This window comes from Vanellus vanellus, assembly GCF_965231255.1.
Source record: "Vanellus vanellus genome assembly, chromosome: 13".
Lineage (NCBI taxonomy): Eukaryota > Metazoa > Chordata > Aves > Charadriiformes > Charadriidae > Vanellus > Vanellus vanellus.
The window spans coordinates 20,054,632-20,079,108 of record NC_138918.1 but is presented as its reverse complement, the minus strand read 5'-3'; the positions used below and the strand labels follow the sequence as shown (position 1 = coordinate 20,079,108).

General features: G+C 48.5%; 1 protein-coding gene across 2 annotated transcripts in view; it reads left to right on the top strand.

Moving 5' to 3' along the window:
* The first annotated feature begins 1,306 nt into the window (after positions 1-1,306).
* Positions 1,307-24,477, top strand: part of SIL1 (SIL1 nucleotide exchange factor) — a 98,879-nt gene continuing 75,708 nt past the window's right edge. Inside the window, exons 1-3 of one of the 2 annotated variants that reach the window (XM_082489867.1) lie at positions 1,307-1,342; positions 5,637-5,798; positions 24,114-24,228. In XM_082489867.1, the coding sequence (XP_082345993.1) occupies positions 24,115-24,228 (114 nt within the window). In that variant the 5' untranslated portion in view covers positions 1,307-1,342; positions 5,637-5,798; position 24,114. Of the gene's footprint in view, positions 1,343-5,636; positions 5,799-20,161; positions 20,314-24,113; positions 24,229-24,477 lie in introns of both variants that reach the window. The other variant, XM_082489868.1, reaches the window with a different exon arrangement.

The following is a 24,477-nucleotide window of genomic DNA, read 5'->3' as shown; positions in this document are numbered from 1 at the left end:
GTTTTGCTACTGTATTCCCGTTTTGAGGTGCTTATATCCAGCCTGGAAAAACTGAAAACATTTCATTTAGTGGGAATGAAAGCTAGGACTTGCTCACAGTCACTGTCCTGCCTTCAGGATCTTTGTGGGTGCTGCCAGCAAGGCTCCGTGCATGGGCGAGCAGAGCTGTGGGGACACTGGCCCAGGGGACAGAGCAGGCACCCAGCATCCTGCCAGTCCCTTTACACCGTGCCATCCTGTCAGTTGTCACTTGCTGTCACAGAGCCTCCTTCGCTGGATAATTAAACATTGCAGTGTTAATTTTGGGGCTGGCGGGGTGGTTTTGGCCGCTGCCTGGTGCGCGGTGGAGCCCTTGCTGGGAAGGAGGGTCACACAGCTCATGGCTGTGGCTTTTCCGTCATTTCTGCAATGCATTCACTCAGTCACTGGCCAGGAGAGTGGTGGGAAATGCTTTGGCACCTGATTTTAATCAGCACAGCGCTGCGAGCTAACGAGGCAGAAGGGACCCGCGGGCTCACGCCTGCGGCAGCCCCTCTGCCTTTCAGCCTGACTTTCTCACCTCTTCAGCACCATCCAGGGGACGTTAGGTGCCAAGGCTGTGAATTAACACCCTTGTATTTACCTGAAACTTCACTACCTCCCTCAAAAGGCGTGAAAAACAACGAGGGTGCTGAAGCAGCTGGCGGCAGGGAAGATGCGATGTGTAAAGCCAACTACACCTCATGAACCTTGCAAATGTGACCTCCACCTTCCCCACCACCTCTCGGGGGGGGAAGCTCCAGACGCCCTGGCACAGGCTGGAGCCGGGAAGGCCGATGGGGCCTGACAGTGCCTCAGTGATGGCGGGGGGCTCGGGGCTGTCCCCGTGTCCCTCCTGTTGCCACCTCAGAGCCACCCGGGACTGCCTGGAGGGCCCCGGTGCTCCGAGTCTGTAGGCAGACAGCTGTGGTGTAAGGCCACCACGAAAGAAAGCCGGGTTATTTGGGAAAGCCGTTGGCCATCGGTCAGTTGGTCAGTCAGTCTGTTGGTTGGTCAGTCAGTCCCTCCCTCAGCCTGACAGGATTTCTTCAGAGCCTGGCAGCGCCTCGCCGGGGCTGGTGTCGAGTCCCCGGGACAGAGCCGTTCGCCCACAGCTAGGGCGTCTTTCGAACGCCCGGTGAGGCCCGCTGCCGCCCTTCTAGCCCGCCGCCGCCGCCCGGCCCGGGACACAGGACGCAGGACGCACACGGGGCGGCCCTTCGCCGCCGGGCGCCGCCTCACGGGGAGCGCGGGCGGGGCCCAGGGGGTGGGGCCAAGGGCGGGGCGGGGCGGGTCCCGAGAGGAGCGTGCGCAGTGCGGAGCGGTGAGTGGCGGGCGGGGAGGGGGGCTGAGGCGAGAGGGTGCCGCCATGACACCTCCCCAGCGCCCCGAGCCGCGGCCGCTGCACGGTGGCGGAACAGTGGGGCCGCACACGGGCTCTGTGGGGTTGGAGTGTGTCCTGCCGGTGCCCTCGTTCGAGGGGAGCCGGCGGTGAGGCCTTGCCGGGGCGGGGGGGCGCTGCCCGCCGGCTGTGCTTTCCCACTGAGGGGGGGGTCTGGCCCAGGCTCTGAGGGCGCACGGCCCGGGGAGCCGCTACTGAAGTGGAGTAACGGCGTTTGTCCGGAACCCGGGGGGTTCGGTCTGCCTAGGGGAGGGCTGGGGAGTAAAGGCAGCTGCCTGTGCTGTGGTGTTGTAGGACTGACTAAAAATCAGGGCCCTGTGGTGAGCACCTACCCACAAAGTGCGGGGTGGGATGCCTGGGCAGGCCAGGATCCCTTACACTGAGGGGTTTTAAATACAAATTTAACAAAGCAGGAGCAGTTTGGATTCTACCTTGAGCGTGAGGGTGGGCTGGGTCACTTCAGGTCCTTTCGCACCTGGGCAGTTGTGGACTAAAAACATTCTGGTACCTTTGGTGTGCAGCTCTGGGCCATTAAAATGGATTTTTCTTCAGGGTGTGCACTTGGTAACATGAGGCCTTAATTTTAAAACTGTTTAATTATTTTGGTACAAGCTTGCATATGGCTCTCTTGCCGGAGAACTAGTGAAATTACATGTTGCACAAAGCCAGGGAGTGAAAACTGAGCAAATGGGATTTTGTATATAAACACTATTTGGAATATTGCCTTAAAATGTTTAACTTCAGTGGTTGACTAACACTCGCATTAGAAGTAATCTTTGACAAATAATCAACACTACCCGCCTCTCAAGATGGCCTAGGTTTACCCTAACAAGTTCTGTAGACACAATTTCTTAGGGGCAAGTTATTTATTCTACAGTGTTTTGCTGATAGAACTAACCCAGTACGAATATGGCTTAGAGGCAGAAAGTATGACTTCAGTGATACTGTTTAATTTGCTTCCCAGAGTAGTATAATCTGCACAGGCATTTCTGTTGGTAGAGCTGACTGCGCGAGGAGGCTGCTCCAGCACACAGCCATGGTAGGAAACCTTTCAAGTGCAGAGAAGTCTGTATGGCATTAGAAGCTGATGACACACCCTGTCGTTTACCGAACTGGATACTGCAGTGTTTCTGCTCTCTGTGATGCTTTTGAATTCATTTGTGCTCCAGGAGTAGCATTATTAAGGGATGGACTTTTTTTTTTTCCTTTCTCTTTTGTTTACCCCGACCCTGCCTTAAAAGGACCAGCCTAGACTGCATTGGTATTTTTCAGCAGCCTCCAAGGTGTTTCTGTGGTGGAAGCATCCAAAATATTGCCCCAGAAACTTTAATGTATAAGTGCAGCTAATGGAGGTGAGAGCCGTGTCTGCAAGTTCATGGGGTCTGCCATCTGTGTGACCATGTGTTTACTAGATTTGAAAGGACACAAATACGTTCTTTTTAAAGAAATATGCTGGAAACTGGATATTCTAATGAGTTGTCAGACCAGCCCTTGAATCTGCAACGCTGTCCTTGTGTCCTAAAGCAACACAAGACCAGTGCTGTTGCTACCATTATCAACTTCTGCTTTTTTTACAATTAAGAATTTCTTTAGCCTGAGCAATAAAACACCTGAAAAACTCTCAAGCACCCCCAAACCCTCTCTCTGGCAAAGAAATGGAAGACTTTAAATACAGATGTGATCAAGCTGGGCAAATGTGATTGAAATCACGTCAGCTATATCCTGAGAATTTACAAGGCAGTGGATTATTGGGATAAATTTAGGGATAATAGTCAGCCTTTCTATGTGCTAATCCTCTTTGCTACTGACTCCCTCTGTGGCTTTTATAACCCACCTCAGCTCCTTTACCACTCAGCTTTCCCCTCTGAGAAACAGCGTTTAACTTGCACTCGTGAAGTAGGTGAATCAGCTTTAATTAAGATTCGTCGAGCACTTTGTTGATAAGTTCCTTGTAAAGCTAGTTATTATTTTTTATTAACACACAGATATTCTTAGCACCTGAAGTGAAAAATGACACAACACTGGGGATCTTCTGGGAAGCAGCCCTGTGAAGGCAGACGGCGCGTGCTAACGAAGGCTTTGTCAAATCTCTTCTGGCTGCGGTTCACCAGGCAGCTTGCTCCTAAAGCTCTGGCTCAAAAAAAAAAAAATCCTCTTGAGTCACTGGGAAATCTTAAATGTTCCTGGAAGTTAAGCCTTGCTTTTGCATAAGATTTGTAGATCTTGCCCCCTTGCTGGATTTCTTGCAGAGCCTTCAGTCGGGGCTTGGTGCAGCTGTGTGTGTATGGCATCAGCTGTGCAGGCACAGCTGCTCCTGCCTGCTTTGAAACACCTTGTTTCAATGATTTCAATTGCTTTCAGCAATCGTTGCCTCTAATGATTCTGCCTGGGGTAGGGTGGTGAACCCTTATGGGCTACATACAGCCTGTCGCAGAGGTCAGTGGGGCATCCCTCACCCTGTAGCACGTGGGAAGGCCGTCTTCACTGCTGAACTAGCTTAGTGGCAAATTGAACTGAAGAGCTTTGTTTATGAAAGGTAATGAAGATGTGAGTTGAAACGGTTACAGCTATGCTCATTCTGCGTTGCTGTGTGGGTGCCCTTTGGGCAGGATGAGGAGCTCTATTGTATTTTGGGGAAGAGAAGGCTGCTAATTTAGCTCTAGGATATCACTGCGGTAGTGGTGTAGGAGTGGCTGGATGGAGGATGCAAAATGAAATGCAGGGCTGGAAAAGCTTCCTTGTCCGCGCCCATTTCCTGAGGCTAGGTGAGAGGTACGCAGCTCCAGGCAGGACAGCAGTGGATGCTAGCGCAGATCTGGACCAGGGGCAAGTTCCCTCTGGGACTTGATGAAAGCACGGTCTCAGAGAGCCTCATACCTCTTATTATTTGCCTGTGCAGCAAATTAAGTGCACTGCTGTGTCTGTTACCTTCAGAGAATGGGGAGCCCAATGGATAGTTGTCCTTGTAAACAGCTGTTAAATGCCCACTGAGAGCTGATAATGACCCTGGAGGGGGGAGCAGGGATGGGGAAACCCTTCGACAGTTGCTATGGGGCTGCATATTTTTCACTGCTGACTGCTCTGCTTGTTGCCCGGACCCTCCAGTTTGTCTGCAACTTTCTTAAGGGTGGCACTGAGTATGGTCTTCCAGCCTAGAATTAGGAATTTTATATTCTTAAATCCCAGAATGATATTTAGCTCTTTGCAGTTGGAGCTGTGGTGTCACAATGCTGACACGTCGTATTTTTCATCCAGTCCCCGATTTTCTTCAGTGTTACCTCTGTCCAGAGAGTTTTTCCTCATGCTGTATTTGTGCTCTTGATCTTTGTTTTTTGCTATTTCCAAGTGCAGTTCTTTGCATTGTTTTCCTTGCTTTTCTTTTTATTGATTCGTGGGTGCTTTTGGAACTTTTCTTCATTTTGTCAATTCTGATCATGAGCTCCAGAGTGCTTCCAGCTCTTAACTGCTGGGCATCCTTTCAGGTTTTACAAAAGTACTTTCTCTTTCATCGTTTGGGCCATTAATGAAAAGGTTGAAGCAGACCTGGACTGAGCTCCAAGGGTCCGTACGTGAGGTTTTTCTCCTGTTGTGACAGGGAATCACTGATAGCTACCCCTAAAGTGTGTGTGAGGGGGAGTTGCTTTGGTTTTTAGTTTTTCTTGGTTAGTAATGAGCACTGTGCCTTGTTAAGGTGAGCTCGCCTAGTCTGAGTTCCTCTGCTTTGCCTGAGAGTGTTAGATGGATAGAGAAAAGCCTGCTTGAATGCTGTTGTGCTGCTCAGAGGTGTAGTAGGCAGATCTCTGTAGGGGAGGATTTGTACCCAGTTTCTGAAGACTCGGGTGACTTTCGGGAGCTTTCATGAACCTCATTTTTAACTGGAGCTTCTTGCTGGCACTTGCTAGGACTAGCATCGCTCAGAGGCAATCCTGTGGGTTGCTCAGCCCTGCTTTCCACTGAGAGCTCCCCAGGTGTCTCTGCTTTGCTCGCAGAGGGGTATGCATGGGGACAATTTGTGTCTGTAGTGTCCTGCTCTCCTTTGTTTCTCTGTCGGTCTGTCCTCAGTGAGAGTTAGGCTTGTCTGTGTGTGACTAAGGTGATAAAAATACATTTTTCTCCTCAGGCAATTCGAAGTTCCTTTTGTGGTTGCTCAGCTCTAGGAAAAAAAAAATTACTTGCTCTGGAAAAATTAATTACACTCATTTTTATCCCCAAATAGTGTGTCGCTGTGGGAGCGGTTGCTCGTTCCACTAGGGCTCTGCTGGTCACCTTCTCAGCGTGAACTAAGCTTATGGAAGAGGAGTTGCTTTAACTGAAATACATTTAAGTGGAGAAAACATCACTGTCCAAACAGAACCAGCTCTAACCGCCTCTGAGTTCTGTAAGTATTGAGCTACTGTGTTCAGCTTTTTGAATTTTAAGAGGTTGGTTCTTTTCTGAAGTGCAGTTCCAGCCACTATACCATCTGTCTCTGCACATTGGTGTAACTAGGGGTTGAAATTTGGGCCTCACTGAATTTGAGGGTAACAGAGGGTTCCTCTGTGGTTTTCATCTCTTCTGCCTCTCAAGGCTGGTAACTTGAGGTACCCGGCTTCAGCTGTTCGCTCAGGCTGTGCTTCAAGGACATCATCAACGTGATGGAGGAGCTGTGCCCTGTTTATTCTCCTTTATTGGTCCACAGCTGATGGTGGGTGCCCTGACCAAACTTCAGTTCAAGGGGAGAAAATTCATCCTCCCTAAAGCATTCCTGTGGTTTCTGTTGGATTCTTCCTTACTTCTCTCTGGGGGGTTGTGTGCTGTAGTTAAGTACTGGCAGAAAGGTTGTGTTCCACTCTGGATTGCAGCTGAATCTCAGTGGTGGATAAATTGTATCCTGAGTCCAGTTTGCAAAGCTTTTGGGCTTCATGGGATGCAAGAACCTGTATTTTATTCTTGATGTGTGTTTCCTGATAATTCTATAGGATTTTTCAGTGAGCAGGTTGTAAGAATCCTGATTATACTGGTTCTCTGTGCAGTCAGACTTTTTGCCCAAATAATTCAAAAGCCTGCTGCAGAGAGAGGAAAAGGAATGTGGAAAGATGATTTAGAAACCTCTGGGTCACTGGAATAGGTGGGAAGAAAATGCATATATTGATCTGAAGGAGATACTGTGCCAGGTATATGCCTTTAAGTGTCTAAAGAAAAGTCAGGATTTTTTTAATGCCTGCCTACTTTAAACCCAAATAGTTTCTTTAATGTGAGTTTTTAAAGGTTTAACTGTTAATTTTAGAATTTTTATTTCAAGCATGCTTCCATAAAATTAACTTTTTCAACGCAGAACGCTTTAATGCCTTCCGTGTTGGTGCTCATTTGCAAGAAATCTACGCGCAATTATTTCTTATGTACCAGTTAAATCTATCAGCCAACAGATGTCAAGTGTAGCAAAAATGCTATAATAATATTATGGTCTAATAATAGTTATAATGATTCTAATTACCTTGCGTGGCTTTTGAGAGAGGCAGACTCAGAAATCGGTGCAAAGGAGATGTTTAACCTTGAACTGCAGAAGCAGGGCACTTTCCGAGGTGTCTGAGCTGCACTCTCTCCTTCCTATTGGACATCCCATTCCCTTTATTTTCCTCCAGCAAACCGGGACTAGCAGTCTGGTCTGTTTAAAATGTTCAGACCTCACTCTCAGTATGTTCAGAGGTGAAGAGTGCTGGTAAGCTGTCGATGAGCACGTTTCTTGAAATACGTGTGAATGTGAAGCCCGGTCATTTTTAACCTCGTACTGCAGTCTTGCCACCCTGGTTTTGGTGCGCTCCTGCTGCCTGATTGCAGTGTGCGCAGATTGCTCTCACCTTGGAAAGTCTGCAGGAGGCTCAGCAATCTTCATCTTTTAGGCAGGCCAGTTGTGCTGCTTTTAAGGGGCCAAGCCTCCCCGACACAGCCTGGAAAGCACAAAGCCAGCCTGAACCTGCCTGAGTGCTGCCAGGCAGCTTTCACACCGTCTGCTGATGGGAGAGCGGGTGTGAGGGTGTGCAGGCGAGCGGTCGTGAGTTGTTGATTCCGATGGAGGCTTTGGTGTGGGAGGCGAGGAGGGCATGTCAGCAGGTAGGAGCCAGCCGCCTGGCTGGTGCAAGGGTGCTGTGCTTGCTTTGCCTTCGACAGTTTGGACCCGCACAGCCTTGTCGGAGTCTCCCTCTCCAGTGCAGAAAGGATGCTCTGTGTGCCAGCTCTGTTATGTCACTCCCGATGCCCCTCTACCACCATGTTTTTCCTTAGGCAGGATCCTGGGCTGCATTTTCTATATTCTGGTGGCTTTTGCCAAACCTTGCTATGTGCTATGTAGCATCTTGGGGACCCGGTTGTCATTATTGTTGTAGGACTGATAAGGTGATGTGTAATGCGATGCCCCTTGCTGCAGCTGTTCATTTTAATTTTGTGACGTGAAGTTTGTGAGGAGTCCTGATTCACAGGGAAGGATCCTTCTGCAGAGGAAGCCCTGTATAGGCTGGAAGTTGACAGCTTTCAAAGATGATAAGCCAGGCTGAACGTTTTTTCCTCTAAATAATGGATTCACATGCTGATGAGAACTCAGCAGGACCTACGGGAATTCGACTGTCAGTTGCTGGTCCCTGGCATGGGCAGCAGCTGTGAATCTTTTACTGTCTTCCTGTAAAACGGATCCGGAGGTGCCCTTGCAAGGTTTTCTTCTTAATTTCCAGCCTGCTCATAGGCCAGCATGCTCTGCTTCTCACAAAAGCCTTGCCTGCCGGCGCTGCTCACGCTTGGCACGTGCAGCTCACCTTTCTCCAGGGCTCACGCCGATGAGACCTCTGCCATTTTCAGCCTTTTCTTTGGGGAGTTTTGTCTTCTTGCTGGAGTCTCTATTGGTGCATCACCATGGAGATGGGGCCATAAGAGCTGCAGGGCACAGCCTTTTCCAGGCTCACGTGAAGAAGGATGCAGTAATGGGCTACACTTGTTTAGGGAAAAAGATTTCTCGGAGTAAATAATTTGTTAAAGAACACTTGGCATCGCCCCAGATGCTATTAAGGAAAAGACAAATCTTGGATCTCTTCAAGCCTGAGCTGTAAGGCTCATGTAATATTCACTTGCTTTTTAACATGCTTCTTTGCTTTGTTCAGTGTCAGGCATTGCTGCTATGACCAACGCTGAATCACTAACCTGCTTGTGCTTTTACTTACCCTGAGAAACCAAAAGCTTCCTTTGTTTTCTCTCCCCCCTGTAAATATTAGCACTATATTTCTCATCCTGCCACAAGAGCACGTTTCTGCATCCCTTTTCTCAGCCCGTTGAGAGTCCAGATTTTCACTGCTCTGGGTTGGTTGCAAGGGTTTGCTTCCCTGTGACTGGTACGGTTCTGGCTGGGTTTCCAAAGGACAGAAAGGGTGCACAGGTGCATTGAGCTTTCCTGCATACTGCGGAGTGCAGGCACCTCCCCGGCTTGGCAGACTGTGCCAACGCACCCCAGACCCCAAATGAGCTCATGGGGTTTGGGGACGCTGCCCTTTCTGCTCACCTAGCACTGGTGCACTCTTTCTTTGTCTAGTTTCTGGTACAGGGAAGGTCTAGAAGAGCCCTCTGGCACCTCTCTGCCTCATTGCCTCCACGTTTCATTTCAAGCTTCATCTGTAAACATCTCTTTGCCCTTGCTAAACACTGTGTCTCTTAATTTCTCTCTGCAAGAGTATTATTTAATTTGTAAATGTTTTAGGACGTTATTTGAAAAATATGATATGAAGCTGTATTTCATTTACTGTAATGATCCACTAATGCGGGCATATTTCAAAGGCAGGCTATGCAGTACTGTAGGGTTTAATTAAATTTTGTTTTTCAAGTAAGCATCAATAGACAGACAATAACAAATGGTGGACAATGTGCGTACAGAACAAAGTCACTCCATTTTCTTTTCCAAGACTCTGGAAGTGAAAAAGTATAGCCCTTAAAATGTACTTGGGCTGCTCATGACTGCTGCTTTAGTGCAGTTACTCGCTTTAGGTGGAGTTTTTCCTTCTTTCCCTGACTTAATTAATTTTCTTGATCTCTTCCTGCCCACAACATAAACTGTTATGCTATGGAGAATTTCCAGCAGGAGCCTTGAGTGACCTAAGTTCTGCTGCAAGCTCTGGACTTAGTTTTGAATATTGCATTGTTGCTTAATGCGTTACGGCTTGTAGAGGTAGGTCTTCATCGGAGTTACAAAACTGAAGGGCTGGGGGTGAGGTTCTCATTCCTTCAGTGGGAAATGCCTGTCTCCGGTGGCTGGATGTGGCACGTGCCAGCCCTGGCGCAGGGAGGTTGCTGGGAGGTAAAAATGATGTTGTTGCATCCGGCATTGTTGTACCCAAATGGGGAATAAGCAAGTGGCTCTTGAGTGCATTTCGTTCCTTTTCTTCCAGCAAGCGTGGGGTAATCAAGTACAAAATGTATGCAGAGAAGCTTGGAAAGTCTGTTCTTCCAACAGCGGGAGGCTGTTGGAAATCATAACGGTACTCACAAGAGTGGCACTTTTGCAAGTTTCTTAGGGGTAAAGAAATTCATCAGTGGTGATGTAAATGGGCTCAGTTGTTTGGGTTTGTGCAGAGCATTGCTTGAGGAGCAGAGTGAGATTGCTGGCTGGAGCGTTGTTGAGTTCTGGCCGGTTACTGGTGGCTAGCGTGGGTTTTATTCTCTCTTAGTGTTTGGGAATTTTTCCATTGTTTAAAAACATAACCAGAATTTGCTGAGGAAATCAGTGTGGGTGCCCTGGACTCCCGCAGCACTACAGCCCTTTGATTTCTCTCTGAAATCTCTCCAAGTCAGAGAGCTGAAAAAAAGGTAAATTTTTCAGAGGAGGACCCCCCTGTCCTCTGTTCAGAGATGTGAGTTCAAGCTGTGTCCTGGATCGATGCCTGAAGCTTTACCTGCTCAGCCTGCCTGCAGATGGATCCCCGGCCGGTGCAGCGGGGTGGCTGGGGTGAGGGCTGGCTGTGCTTGGTGCTGGCTCTGCTCACCACCGGCTGACCTGGGGCTGTTGGGTGGAAATTGGAGCGTGTAAAGCCTGGGAGAGGCTGGGGGAACCTGGCTCTCGACTTGCGTCTCTGCAGCTGTAAGTGCCTGAAAAGCATTGCTGTAAATGACAGACTTGTGTCTGCTAACCTCCTCCTCCATGAGATCTCGGTTTAACACTTCCTGCGTTACGGTAACAGCCTGTGTTTTGCTCCGTGCTGGAAAGCAGCTCCACGAGTACTTTACAGCTCTCCTGGTGCACGTACTGGCTGATGGTGTTTTTTGCTCTGGATGAGATGCTCGTAGGAAACAACAATCCTGTCCAAATAAGGCTGGCAAGACAGTGTCCTGTGCTTGATGCCAGTCCCTGTAGCTGGAGAGGAGTCCTGATACAGATAAAATGATGTCTAAATATAACTTGTCATGAGGCATTAGATGCTCTTTAAATAAATTCGGGAAAAAAAAAACCCCACGCAGCTGAGGTTTGTGCTGGTACTACCAATACCAAGGGGAATGCCCTGCGCCTGCTGCCTTGTTCTTCCCTTGTTCTTTGCTTTAGGCTGCCAGGTTTTCCCCTTTTCTCTCTTCTTTTTGTTGCTATGTAGTGTCTCACTCAAAGCTCTGTTGCTGGGTTTTGGGGCAGGCAGTTGCTTTTTCGGTGACTTGAGGCAATGTCTCCTGCTTCTCTCATCCCTCCTTTGGATGTCCTGCCTTTCTCCCATTTGCTCTCGCTTTGCAGTAAGCTAACCTCCTCTCTGGGCTGGTCAAGCTTCCCATCCAGGAACATCGGGCCTCTTGCAGACAATTTTTTTCTGGGGCCATTATTCATCTTCTATGGGAGGAGCGGTTTTCCTGGCTGTGGTGGGGCTCAGGTGGCTGACCCCAGGTGAAGTATGCTGGCATCTGGAACATCTGGAGCCAGCGGCTGAGCCCTGGGTTGAGGGATTTGCCCTCTGTGCAGACCAGTAAGCACTTGAACCTGGTCTTTGCAGGAGCAGGTGAGTGATTTGGGTTCCCCACAGCACTGGCTGGTATGATTAAACCTTGCAGATGTGCCCAGAGCAGGTTTAGGGGCTTGTTCTCCTGCCCAGCAGGGTAACGGAGAGAGAACAACGTGCCTTACAGCTGAGCCAGTGCTGTGGAGCCCAGCGCCTGTGGTTTAATGGTTCTTGCAGGACCATGCAGCAAGTGGGGGACCTGTGAGGGGCCTCGACACGTCTGAGGTGACATGACCCCAGGGCATGGGAAGCTGCTGTAGTGCTCGGGAATGAACAAAAAAAACCCACAAAAGGCTATAAAACTATTTAAAAGAAAAAAGGTAATTTGTAATTCAACTTTTGGGGAATACACCTCTAGTGAGAGAGTGTGAGGCTGGCTGGGAGAGGACAAGCATTTGCTCAGACAGATGATGATCCATCGCAGCATGGTACCATGCCAAGGCTCTTTGATAAACATTAGCCTTCGTAATGCCTCCCTAGGATGAGTGAGATGCTGCGCCACTGGATCAGGAACGGGAAGTTCCTGGACTATGAGGAGCTTCAGCCCAGAGTGATAATTTAAACAGCGAATTCTTTTTAATAATGGATATTGTTGATGGCTGCCTTGTATGGGTGTGCTACACAGGAACAGATTGCATTGTACTGATGTGTTTTAAAAATGAAAAGTGTGCTGGTCTTTGTAAGCACTTGGGTCTGACACCAGCTAGCTATGTTTCTTGGATTTCTCCTTTGGAGTTTGGCAGCCGTCTGCTTCAGGGAGTACAGTGGTCTCAAAAGAGTTTATTTGATCTGACATATGACAAATTGTTTCTGCTGGCGAGTACTTCACGCGCAGTCTGTTAGCTGGCAGCCGTGGCTTTGCGGGCACCGGAGAAGTTGGGGAAGGCAAGCCTGCCCTCCTCCTCCTCTTAGAAAGCGTCAGCGGAGGGAGCGTTGCTTTAGCCCACCTCCTATTCCAGCCTCCTTTTTACTGGTTGTTAAATTGTGTTATTTGCATAGATTATTAATGTTGCTTATGTGCTGGGTGTTCCTGCAGATGCTCGTTGTGTTTCTCGTTGCGCTTCGGTGTGCGGGGCAGAAGAGGGAGAGCCTGTGTTTCTGGAACTGGACCCAGTTGCCATTAGACGCTTTGTTAAGTTGCTTTTTTTAGGGCACCCTTTTAACTCTGTAATGAGGAGTGGAATATTACATTCCTCAGCAGAATAAAAAGTACACGTCCCCTGTGAGATACTGTAAATACATTTTATCTGTTCTATTACCTGCAGTTTCGAGAATATGTCCCCTAAGCATTTTAATCTTGTTTTCCAGAGTTGTCTCAGGGTGAGCAATCACTCCTATTTGCAACTTTGGGAATAATTACTATGTTCATTAATTTCTTCTCTTTCCTGCTGTCCATCTATTATTGCTTCCGAGAGGAAAAAAAAACTCTCTGTAAATCTCCACCGAAACAGGACTGACTGCTTGATGAGAAGGAGAGTTATGTGTGCTAGAAATGTGTTTGCGAGCGAGCATCTCGTAGCCTTGAGCCTGGATGGACCCACCGGCATGTGCTGGCTCCTCCGGCGCTGTTCAAAAGCACTTAGCCACGTAGAGCCTGCCAGATGCCCGGGCTGGCTCAGCACTCCTTACCCTATGATTAAAGAAGAGAGCACTGTAGGCAGTATGTTTCTGGGCAGTGGTGGCACACCTGGAGCACTGGGATGAGGCAGGAGGCTGAAGGTCAGGTCTGCTCAGCCACCCAAGCAGTGCTGTGCCTCCTGAAGTGCTTTGCCTGCAGTGCCTGGCTGCTGTTATGAAATAAAAATTAGACAGGACAATAAGAGAAGTAGTTCATCAGCTGGCCCTCTTTTGTCCAGCAACTAAAAGCCAGTTCAGAGATTTTTTTTTTTTTTTTGTGGAAGCGCTGTTTGCTTTGGTCCTTTTTTGCTCTTTCTTAAAGTACAAACTGAAAGAGCTGAAGACTGGAGGCCACTGTAATTATTATTTCATCCTGAATAACAGAATAAATGTGCTATTTAATGCATAAATGACAGGGTCCTTGACTCGGAAAAAATATGTGATCTGACCCTGATCTGCAAACCCTTCTACATGTGAGTAACCGTCCCTGCCTGGTTCTGGGTGCACTGAGATTTCTCTCTCCCTGGATCAGGGTCGGTGCCAAAACTTGTCTCGACGTGTGATGTCTGTGGTCACTGGAAGTCACTGTGGAGGCTGTCATTGAAACAGCCTTGATTAGTGTGGCACCTTTATTTAGATGGCAGCTGATGTAGAAGCTCTGCGGAATAGTGTGTCCATCGTGATAAAATCTGCTCGCAGGAAGGGACAGCTGGAGTCTATCTTGGAGTGGTCTTCATGGGAGAAGCCTCTTCCGTGGAAATGAGGCCTGGCAGTCCTGTGATGGACTTGCCATCTCCCTACCTGATGTGGCAAAGTGAGGCTGTGGTACCAGCAGGACATGGAGGAAGCTGCTCAGGACGTTCTGCTCTCTGAGCAGAGATAGGTACTCTTTCATCAGAGCTTAAAGAGTATGAGTGGCTAACAGCCTGCTTTTAGCTCTTAGAGCAGGCAGGGAGATTTCGAGAGTCCTTGGCTTTGCAAGCAGCTGTACAGCGAAGCCCAAGAAATGGAGAGTGAAAATCACTGGTTCCTTTGGCTGCAGTTTCTCACTGCTTGGGTGCATTGTGTGGTGTTTGCAGAGGCAGCAGATGCAGTGACAACCAGGACTGCCAAATAAAGGACCCCTCATGGACTGGTGCTACTGAGATATGCCAGTCCATGAAAGGGCTCTTTATAGGGTATTCTCTTAACAAAAGCACGTTCCTTTTAAGTGGCTGCGTCTCCTGCTCATGGTCCAAGCTCAAGATGAGAAACAGTGGGTCTTTTCTGGGACTGAAAGGTGCTGAGGTTATGAACACAGTCATTGTGTGGTGACCGGTGCGACTGACAGCGTGCGCAGGGTCCTGTGGTGGCTAAGGCATTCACAGAAATGCTGTTTCATAACCTCTGCTGGGATTTGTGAGACGTGCGGAGGCAGGTTCCCTGATTTGTCACTGTGTCATAAGGATTTAAGGTTGAGGAGCTCTTTGAAGCACCAATATAGCCTGTTCTGGCATGACAAGGTGGAGATGAGCGCCAGCATGACTTTTCTTCCCCAAGGAAAATGCTCTTTTGCACAGATCACAAGCTGTGGCTCTGCTGCTGTTTGAAGAGACCAGACGAATCACGGAGACGGGCGCTCTGTGCAACATCAAAGTCTGCCCGTCTGAAGCAGAGATGCTCAGGAGCTCCAGCTCAGCATCCTTCATGTCTAGGCAGCAAAAGGAAAGAAGGTCTCTGAACCAGGAATCACTTGGGGGATCAAAGCTCTGCTTAGCGGAGGCTGATGAGGCAAAAGGCAGGACGACAGCAGGAAGGTCACAGCCTGTGCGGATGATCTGGGCCATCTAATAATGGCAGTCAGGCCTCAAGAGGGGTCTGTGAAACCTTCTCCTCTGCTGGAGGACTTGAGCCTGTGTCGACCACTGAGGAAGCAGGCATGCAATGTCCAGTGCCTGCACTTGGCTGGAGCAATTCTGCAGTGCCTGAGAGATTGTTTAATAAAAAGCATGCTGCACTGTCACATTTCAAACTGTTTTTTCCATACGTTGGTACAAGTAGTATCTAAAATAGCTTCATCTGACAAGAGATGAGAGAATTTTTTAGCTGTGGACTCCTTGCATTCGATGGTGCTTTGTATGCAGGCAGTTTTCTTGCTTCTTCCCTGATTTTATTAAGCTTAAAACAGTGCCCAAGGACCAACAAAGACTGGAGCATCTTGATCCTAGGTGCAGCATAAGCATTTGTCAGTCTGTAACCATCTCGCCAGCAGAAAGGCAAAAAAACATTCCCCGAAGTAGAGGTGGCAGATGATGAAGAACAAGAGAGGGAAGGAATTATGTTCTCTTTCAGCTTCCCATGTCTGTGCAACTACTTCTGCATTTGCAGCCCTTGGAGCTCTTTGCTATTTTGAATTTCCTTGGGAAAAAAACCTGCTGAACGAATTCTGCCTGCTGCTGGCTGGCTGTTCTGCTTTCATTTTGGACTGGGAAGGCTCTTATGCTTGGGGAGTGAGACTGGCTTTTTAATCTTGGTGGGAAATGCCTGGGTGAAGAATGGAAATCACGGTGAGAGTTCCTTCTAGATGATTGTACTGGTAGTATCTCCCATTCTCTCTTCATACTTGTTACTGTCCCAGAGCTTTTTTAATTGCTTATGAAAGTCATCCTCTGAGACCACTTTAAAAGTACTAAAGCAGTGAAAAAAAAAAAAAAAGCAAACTTGAATAATGCCTTTCGTCCAAGCACTTGAAGATATTATTGCAGACCGTAGTGAAAGGAGCCCCACGATTCCCTTGTTTATAACTGTTGCGTCTGTGTTAGCAACTGAGCCCCAGCACAGGGAATGACTTGCCTGGGTTATGTGGAGAGTTGGGGCGAAGCCAGGAGCAGTCCCGAGGGAACCTGCTTGGCTGTAGGTTGTGTTCCTCCCCAGAGAGCTCCTTATATCCCTTCAGAGGAGGGTTTGAGATTGTCTTGTAGGGGCTTTATTCTGGGTTTTGGTGCCAGTGGCCGATCTGGCAGCTCCTGGGTAGGTTTGGCCCACAAGGTGGATCCCAGTGGCTTTTCAGCTGGGAACTTCCCACAAAACTGGAAGCATGGGGGAGCCTGGTTTGCTTGCAAGGGCTGAGCTGAGCATCCTGCTAGACATCCTGTGCAATTAATCCCACAGGTTGTGATGCCCCATTAATCCTGGCTACACAGCCAGAGCACGCGGCGGGTGAGCCACACTTTTGCTGCCCGTGTGCTGTGCTGCTCCCTACTGTGACCTGTACCTGTGGGTTGTCACGCCGAGTAAGAGCTGTCACTGCCACCTGGTGCACTGTAGAGAGGTGAAGAAATCCATTTTTCATAAACTTTGCAGCTCATTCGTTTCTGGCGGATCGATAGGGCTCTTGGAAAAGCCCTTCGCTTGCCTGTTGTCATGGCACCTCTCTGTTGAGTGCTCTGCAGGGCTGCGGCAGCGGGTGCCCTCAGCTCAGGAGAGATGGCAATCCCAACGGGAAACCTCCAGACTAAGCCAGAGCTGGCAGCGAGGGTCTTGGCAGGATATGGATGCAGGGGATAGATGCTTGTACTGGGGCAGGCGGCGCGGGTGCTGCTGTGGGAGTTGTGCGCCTGATATCTCAGCGTTGGATTTCTGTAATACTGAGCCTGAATTTTGCATGTTTTTGTAATCTCTTAATTGAGTTTTTTTTATAGGGAAGCTGGCACCTGAGAGGGGAAGGAGGTTGTTATTTGATATGAGAGCCACCAGTGAACAGCAGGAACTTGGAAAATATAAAAAGCTGGTTCCAGAGAGGCTGGGAGTATGCCAATTAAATCTTTGGCTCTTCGTGGGCCCAACTGCAGTGGGACATGAGGGTGCCCTGTGCCTGGGCTAGTGCAGTCTGCGCTTTCTTTCCTGTTAGATTCTCCAAGCTTGGGAAGTCAGAGGGGATAAAAAAGAACATGCTGAACGCTGGCAGACTCCAGGTTAGTGTGAGCCAAGGCGTCACCTTGCAAATAGGGGCTGATGGAAATAATAGATACATGTAGGGGGAAGATATCACTCATTTTTATATGCTATGCTTGGGAAATTGCGGCAAGGAGCAGGACAAGAGAACAGGTATGGGCAGGAGGAGAGGCGTTTTCAGCTGAGGTTTGGAGTGATGGGGAAGGCGATGAGGAAGGGAAGAGCAGTTTTACTTGGTTGAGGTCAGGCGGTGTGGCAGCTTTCAGAAAGAGGTTTGTCCTGAAGGTCCCTGCGCATGTCTTGTCTCCAGGCAAGTCCTAAATTGGTGCAAATAAGCCCCCGCACTCTTGTACAGACTTGAACATGCTCGCTAGCCCTGAAGCTCTGCAGATCGAGGGTGTTGTGTGCCTGTGCAGACAGTCGCGGAGCCCTGTGAGAGCAGCCATCAGAAATTCAGATGGATTCATTATTTATAAATAATAAATGTTAAATTCAGTCCTCTGATCTCTGAGGCACATTCTGGTTTTGTATGCTTCATCCTGAGCAGAGCAGAAGATACCTCCATCCTGGACCTGGGGCTCTCTGGCACACAGGGGGTCCGAGGAACACCGGAGACACGCTGGCTGCAGCCCCCGGCATCCGTGCACTTTCTGAGCTGTGGTAGAGAGTGGCCCCCTCTGCCATTGCTGATAATGAGTGGGCGGAGAGGACGATGGCAGCCTTGCTCAGACTTCAAACTGCTGAAGAATAAAGCTGTGCTCTTGCCCTCTGGAGAGCAGCGTTTTCTGTGAACACTGGTTTCTGAAGGAATTCATTAAGTAAATTTAATTGAGAGACTAAATGATGTTTAATGTTAAACTGCATAAAGTTATTTGGATAAACAATGGGGTCAGAGTTGCTGTGCTCAGGTAGAAGGGGTGATATTGGCTTTATCTGTAAATGACCCACCACAACCCACGTCTCTGCCCTGTGCAGAGCTGCAGCTGGCGGCAGCAAAGCCACTGGGTGCCAAGAGCTGTCCTCACTGTGCCCAGGCGCTGCTGTGCCATCTCCTGTTGCTGGAGACACCTGAGCTCTGCTCTCGCTTGCGTTGGTACCCGACAGCACTTGTAGCAAAGATGAAATTTAGGTGATATTGTAGCCGAGCTGCCTTTAGAGGGGCTGGTGTTAGCTGATGGCTAAGCAGGTAGCCTGTAGGCATTATTAATATTTATTGTTACTGTTTGTTAGTGACAGTTATAAAAGTTGCATGACTGCACAGTAGATGCTGGGCTCTGTAAGCACGTGTTTCTGCCATGGTTATCCTTCTCCTCCCTCCCCATCTCCGCCGCCCCGTGTCAAAATTTCTCCCTGTGCAGTGGTCCCAGTTCAGACCGGTGCTTCTGCTCCAGGTCAGAGCAGGACCTGCTGTGTGGGGGCAGGCTGTACCTAACCAGCAGGGCTTGAGCCGCGTTTTATTTGCATAAACCTAAAAGCGTGGCCTCCTTGCTGTGTGGGTTCTCTGTAGGCAGCCAAATACGGGAAGGTGTTCCCACAACTTTTCCCTTGTGTAGGAGTGTTTTTAACACGCCAGAGCAGAGTCCGGGTAGGAGTAAATGATGAGGAGCAAGCAAGAAGAAAAAATGTTTTTTTTTAAGCAATTTCATAAGCAGCATCAACAGGATGGTCTGTATTGCAGCTGCGCCCTCTCCACTGAAGCGTTGGTAGCGTGAGGGTGTTTGCAAACAAGTGGTGCTCACTGTCCTGTCTTTCACCCATGCGCGTAAGCCTTCGTGCCTAGGTGAGACCCTCTGGCAGGGGTTGGGGGCTCTCAGTGCAGTGAGCTCCTGTGTGGAGCTGGGGATACTTGCTGGAGGCACGACCGTGCTTTCCCAGTGGCAGGACGCATAGAGGAGTAGAGTTGCTGAGAGCATTCCGAACGTGGCAGAAGCAGATGTAACATCAGACCTTGAACAAGGCTGCATGGAGCCTGCGCCAGCCCAGTGTTGTGGGTCCGTACCCAAAGAAGTCTGTTCCTGCCTGGTTTGTCCTGGGAGAATTGAGGACAAATAAATTGGGGCTCCATCAACAGCATTGCACAGGTCTCTGAAGGAAGCTCCTCGTTATGTTTGGTTTTGCCGTACAGGGCTGCTCTTCTGCTTTGTATAAGGTGACAGATAGGTTCATTATTATTATTATTTTATTCTGTTTTTATTATTAATTTTTATTCGGATCCAGTTCTTTGATCAGTCAGGTGTATTCAGGTCTCTTCCAGGATCTTTGTAGTTTTAATACTGGCGTTAATGAAAAGGAAAATTCAATCCTGCCTCCTTTTGGAAATGTTGCTGATCAGGACCAGTTCGTGGCAGGAGGGAGCTCAGACAGATCTGGGGAGCCAGAGGTCCCTGGTGCTTCCCAGGTCCCTGTCAATCAGCAGTGCAGAGCCACAGCAGCTCACCTGGGCACTGTACCTAGGACAAGTGCAATTAATTGCTAGGCCTCATCTCGGCGAAGAAAAAGCATGAAAAGAAGATGAAGATGGCTTTTAAGGGGGGAAAGGTGGTATCAGAGACTCACAAGTCCTGTTCTTAGTGAAGGCAGTAGGGAATGCTCACATTGTGTGGGGTTTGGTAGCTCATTGTAGTTCTTGCTGTCAGCTCTCATCTTCCTGCTGGATCCTCCGCATTAAATTGTGCTGCAAGTAACCATCTCCAGGTAAATGTGTTTGGAAGGACAGGACCTGTGCTCTCTCTTATGAGAGCCATTGGGGTTTTAATATGAGCAAGTTGTCTTCTCATGGCTCCAATTACCAAGAAATGCTGTGCTTCATGCCAGAAGCCATGGTGCAGTGTCCATGTACTGTCAGGGTGGAGAGAGCTGAGGCAGATCTTCAGGATTGAGACCTGTTAAGCAGACACGTGATCATCTGGGCCTGTGTCCACCAAAACATGAGTATTTCCAGGCTGGCTTCTCTTAGCTTGGTTTGTACTTAACAGGAGCCTTTGTGTCTCTGTGCCTCTAGGAAGAAGAGAGGATGATTGTATTTGCAGGTTGGTCCTGCTCCTCTGTTTGAAAGCAGAGGGTTGTGCAGACCCAACTGTAATGAATGGGGAAGGGCAGAACGTCCAGTGGCCTCCTAGTAATCCTCTGTCCACCAGCTGTTCCCTCTCTTATGCACAGGCTGAATTTCAGATTATAACTGCCCTTTCTTCTGTTGACATAGCTGCACAGTCATCAGAGGAGGAGGGACTGCAAGCCACGGGACATTCCCAAGGCATCTGACTGACACTGCTCTGCACTTCAGTAGCAAGTCAGCAAAAACGGGTGCTCATTACGGACCTGGGAACCCTATTGCTCAGACGAAGAAAATTTCAGGTCAGCTCAGCTAAATTTCCTTCTCTTTCTCTGTTGCATTACACATCACTTAGCACGTCATGCTGGTCTCGGCCATAGATCCCAGCGTCATTAAAATGACAGTGTTTGAGCGGGGATCTTGGCTTGACGCTGATTGTAGCATGTGTCCTGAGTGCATCTCTTCAATCAGACATCCCAATTTACATGCCTGTCTTAAAAACTGTTTCCTTAACTGTTATTGCCCATCAAACTTTGGCTTCAGCCTAAGAGGCTCTAAGTGCTTGGAGGTCTTCATGTCACTGGTTCAGGTGAAGGGTGCTTGGGCTGTGTTCTTCGATGTCTTTCATCGTTTGATTGTTCTCCAGTCCTGCCCTACACTCAGCGAGGGGAGCTCTGAATTATTTGTGCTCATAGACAAACGATGTGCTGGTGGTGATTTTGTTACCACCAGCCATCTCAATGAAGGGTGGCTGGACAGATACCCGGCCTGAACTAGTAAATTTGCAGACAGTTTTGCAAGACATATAATTCTCATGTTGTGCCCTCGATCTCTAGATGAGAACAAGAATTAGCTTATTGTTACTGCTTCCAGTTGGCTGTAAAACCAGAGCCTGGTGAGGGGGCTGGGGAGCTCTCCGGGATGTCCATGTGCTCTCTGGGAGCAGTGGATCAGAATTCAGATGAGGCTTCAGCTGGATTTATTGGAGTGGCACAGTATACGCAGTGTGGGCTTTGAGTTAGGACATGAAAGAGCGGTGCATTCCCAGCAGCCGAAGGCATTAATGAAATATGTTCCTTGTACTGACTTGCTTTGAACTGTCACCTATGACTATGGCAACTGCATTCACAGGGCTGTGCAGCACTTACTGATGTGCAGCTAGTAAAATCAGTTAAAATGTTGCTGCTAATAGAGAACATAATGGCAATTCTATTGTTTCTGCGGCTGCTGGTGCAGACAGGGTTTCTCTGGAGCTGTGGAGCAGAACCTCCCAGCACTGTGAAGTTGAGAACATTACCTGCTCTGACGGGAGGACCACTGCCAGGAACGGAGGCTTCTTTGAGTCTGACCCTTTGCTTTTTCCCTAGTACTTGATCCTCTTTGACAAAAGAGGATTATTGGGGAAAAAAAAAATCCACACCCCACTCTGCACAAGGGGAATTTGTGGTCCTCCTGTAGTGGTTCTGATGCTGACAGCTGCAGCTGTACATGGGTGCTGCTGGATCCCGAAATGATGTCCTTAAATCAGAGCAAATGCTCCCTGTGCAGGTGGGGGTCACAGTTACCTCCCTTTCTGCTTTGCAAGCTGCAAGGGTCGTTTCTAAAAATGCATTGTTTCCACATAACATTTGGTTTGGAAGTCCTCTCACACCCTCTGCGTACGTCTGTCTTGTAATGAGATGTCAGCCTGCGCAGGCTTCTCTCCAGGAGCTTCAAACCCCCGTGTTTCACATGTTAGCTCCTCCTGCCTACCTGGGACCTAAGCAAACTGCTAATTGTTGTGCAGATGTCATCTTCCAGGCAGGCATGAGGTTGTAGGCTTTAAAGAGGCTGTGCTGTCATTTGCTACCAGCCTTCTTGGTACACGTGAGCTCTATTTTTATGGGAGTGCGCGTTTTCTTTCAGCCACTGCTTTGTTGAATTTCTTTTTCTTCTTTTCTCTTTTTATTTCCAGGCTTGCAGGTAAAGTTTTAGGGATATATCTATTTTTCATTATCCCAGTTTTGCTGCTTGTTTTATAACTGAAAAAAAAAACCACCTCCAAAAACCCGTTTCCTATGTAATAAGCAGCAGTTTGTTCTGAGATGAGTTGAAGGGGAAACTGTGTGTCGTGGTCAGTCTGAGATTGAAGTCCTGACCGTGGTATTGGCCAGAACGGCATGTAGATCTTCTGGGAGCAGATGGAGTTTGAACCCATGAATTCTGTTCTGGGTTTTTCAGCTCAGGAACCTCGGTGTTGGTGGTAGCGGGGTTGCACTTGGCAGTGCCCTAAGTGAGAGATGGAGGCTTTGGCCACAGTCTTGGCCTGTCTTCTGAAAATGGAGAATTTTTCTTATACTCTGGTTGTAGTTTAATAAGGGCTTGTGGGTCCTTGAGGTGGTTCTCTGAGCCTTTAGAAAAGAGGAGACATTGAAGGAGGATATCAAGCACCAGGTCAGAAATGCAAGGTGATACTTTCATGCACGGTGTGAATTAAGCAGGGGAACTCATTGCTGAGGGATGCTGTGGGTATCAGAAGTCCAGATCTGTCCCAAAAGCAATTAATGGGAAAACCAAAAATCCAGTTGATCTGGATTTGAGCTCAAAGATAGAGGCTGCTGTGCAGGAGGACCCTGGGTCAGGCTTCTTTGGAAGCATCAGATGTTTGTACTGTTTGTGCTCCCTGCTCAGCTCCTCTTTTCTAGATGTCCACCACTGACCAGTGTGTTGTGGTGTTTTGCCTTTTATTTTCTTTTCTTGGCTAAAGCGAAAAACAAGCAGGAAGAGGAAGAAGTAACAATGGAGTGGGGAGACAAGGTTGCAGTAAAGGGGTGGAGGGAAAGGACTTCATTCCTTCTGTGTCCATAAAGTCTTTGGGGGCAGAGGTCCTTTGGTGGCAGGAGTTGGTGGTGGGTGCGCCTGTGAGCATATTTTCTGCTTTGTGGAATAGAAGATGGTTGCTTCAAGGAAGGAAAAAAAATCTGCGATATGATGTGCCTTCCTGATGGACAACAAAGACAGAAAGAAAGATATTTAGGACTGCATGTATGGGAGGAAACTCTTTAAAACCTGGATAGGAGTAGGAGCAGACTTGATGGAGGGATGAGTAATGAAGGAGTGTTTGAACGGAACTAATCAGTCCCATCTTCTTTCAAAAGACCTCATTTAGTTTAATTTAGCAGCATGTAAATTTAGAGCCAATCAAAGGAAATACTTCTCTAGCCTGTGTGCTGGCAGGCTGCTCTATTCCCTACCCCAGTGCGAGAAGCAGCAAGCTGAGCACTGTAGGTGGATTTAAAGCCTTGTGTTGCAAAGCAGTGGGGGAACGCGTGTGTGTGAGTGGTTACACACGTAGTGGTGGGGATACGAGCTCCTTACCAAGGGGACTGGCAGCCACAAGAGCAGGACCCTTCGTTTTTTCCCTCTGTCTAGTTCAATAGGTGGCTGTGATTGGTCAGGGTGGCTGTATGCCATGGAACTGCTTTATGGTCTGCTGCAAGCGTGGGCAAAGCTGGCTCCTGGGCTCACCGTCCGGAGGAGCTGGCACTCTGAGCAGCAGGGAAAGCCTTGCACTGTAGGAACCACCAAGTAAACCTTGTTCAATGCAAGAACCTGACAGGGTACAAAATGTTGTTTTACTCAAGCAAAGCCTACATATGGATTTAGATAAACTTCTGATCCTTTGACGGCTGGTAGTTTTGTTTAATTTTAATTAATGCAGCTACTTCTGTTGCTTAAAATGAAGCACACATGTAAAAGGCCTTTGCAGGATTGCACTGATTTTTAGCTTTCCCTGTCGTTGTCATCCATGGCACTAACACAGTGATTTTAAACAAGATTGTTAGGGCTCTTCATATTTTCCAGGAGATACGTAAGCCCCTGTGGGGTCAATATAAGGTACTTTGACGTTACCTGTCATAAACTCCATTAGCAGTAAAATTGACAGCCCTTGCTATCAGCTGTCCCTGATGAGACCTGTGCGCTGACACCTAGAGGTGTTCTGTGTCTTGCGGTGTCACACCCCTGAACCCGTGCTGCATTGCATAATGTCATGTAAAGGATGCTGAAACCTGTGAAAACGTGGACTAAAATATTCTTGGTTTTGTTTTCCTTTGCATTTCAGGATGATGGCAATGTCTCACTGGGCTGGTCTCCTGTCCACCACTGCCAAAGTCAATCTGCTGGTCTTGGTAGTTTCTGCGGTGTTTTCCTGGTCAAGCCTAAGCGACAGAGTTCCCGTAAGTGTCGACTGCTCCAGCCGAGAGCCACATTTGCAAAGGGCTGTCCAGCCACCAGAGTCTCTGGTGGGGTGACAGCCTTACCTGATCCCTCTGTAGGGCCAATTAGAATGTAGCAGCAGTTGGTGAATCACCTCTTCTCTTTACTTGAAGACCCACTGTCAACATGTCAGAAGGACATCTTTCTTAAGACCGCTTTCCTCACCCCAGGAGATCTAAAATATGCTTGAACTGGAGGGTTTGCAATGG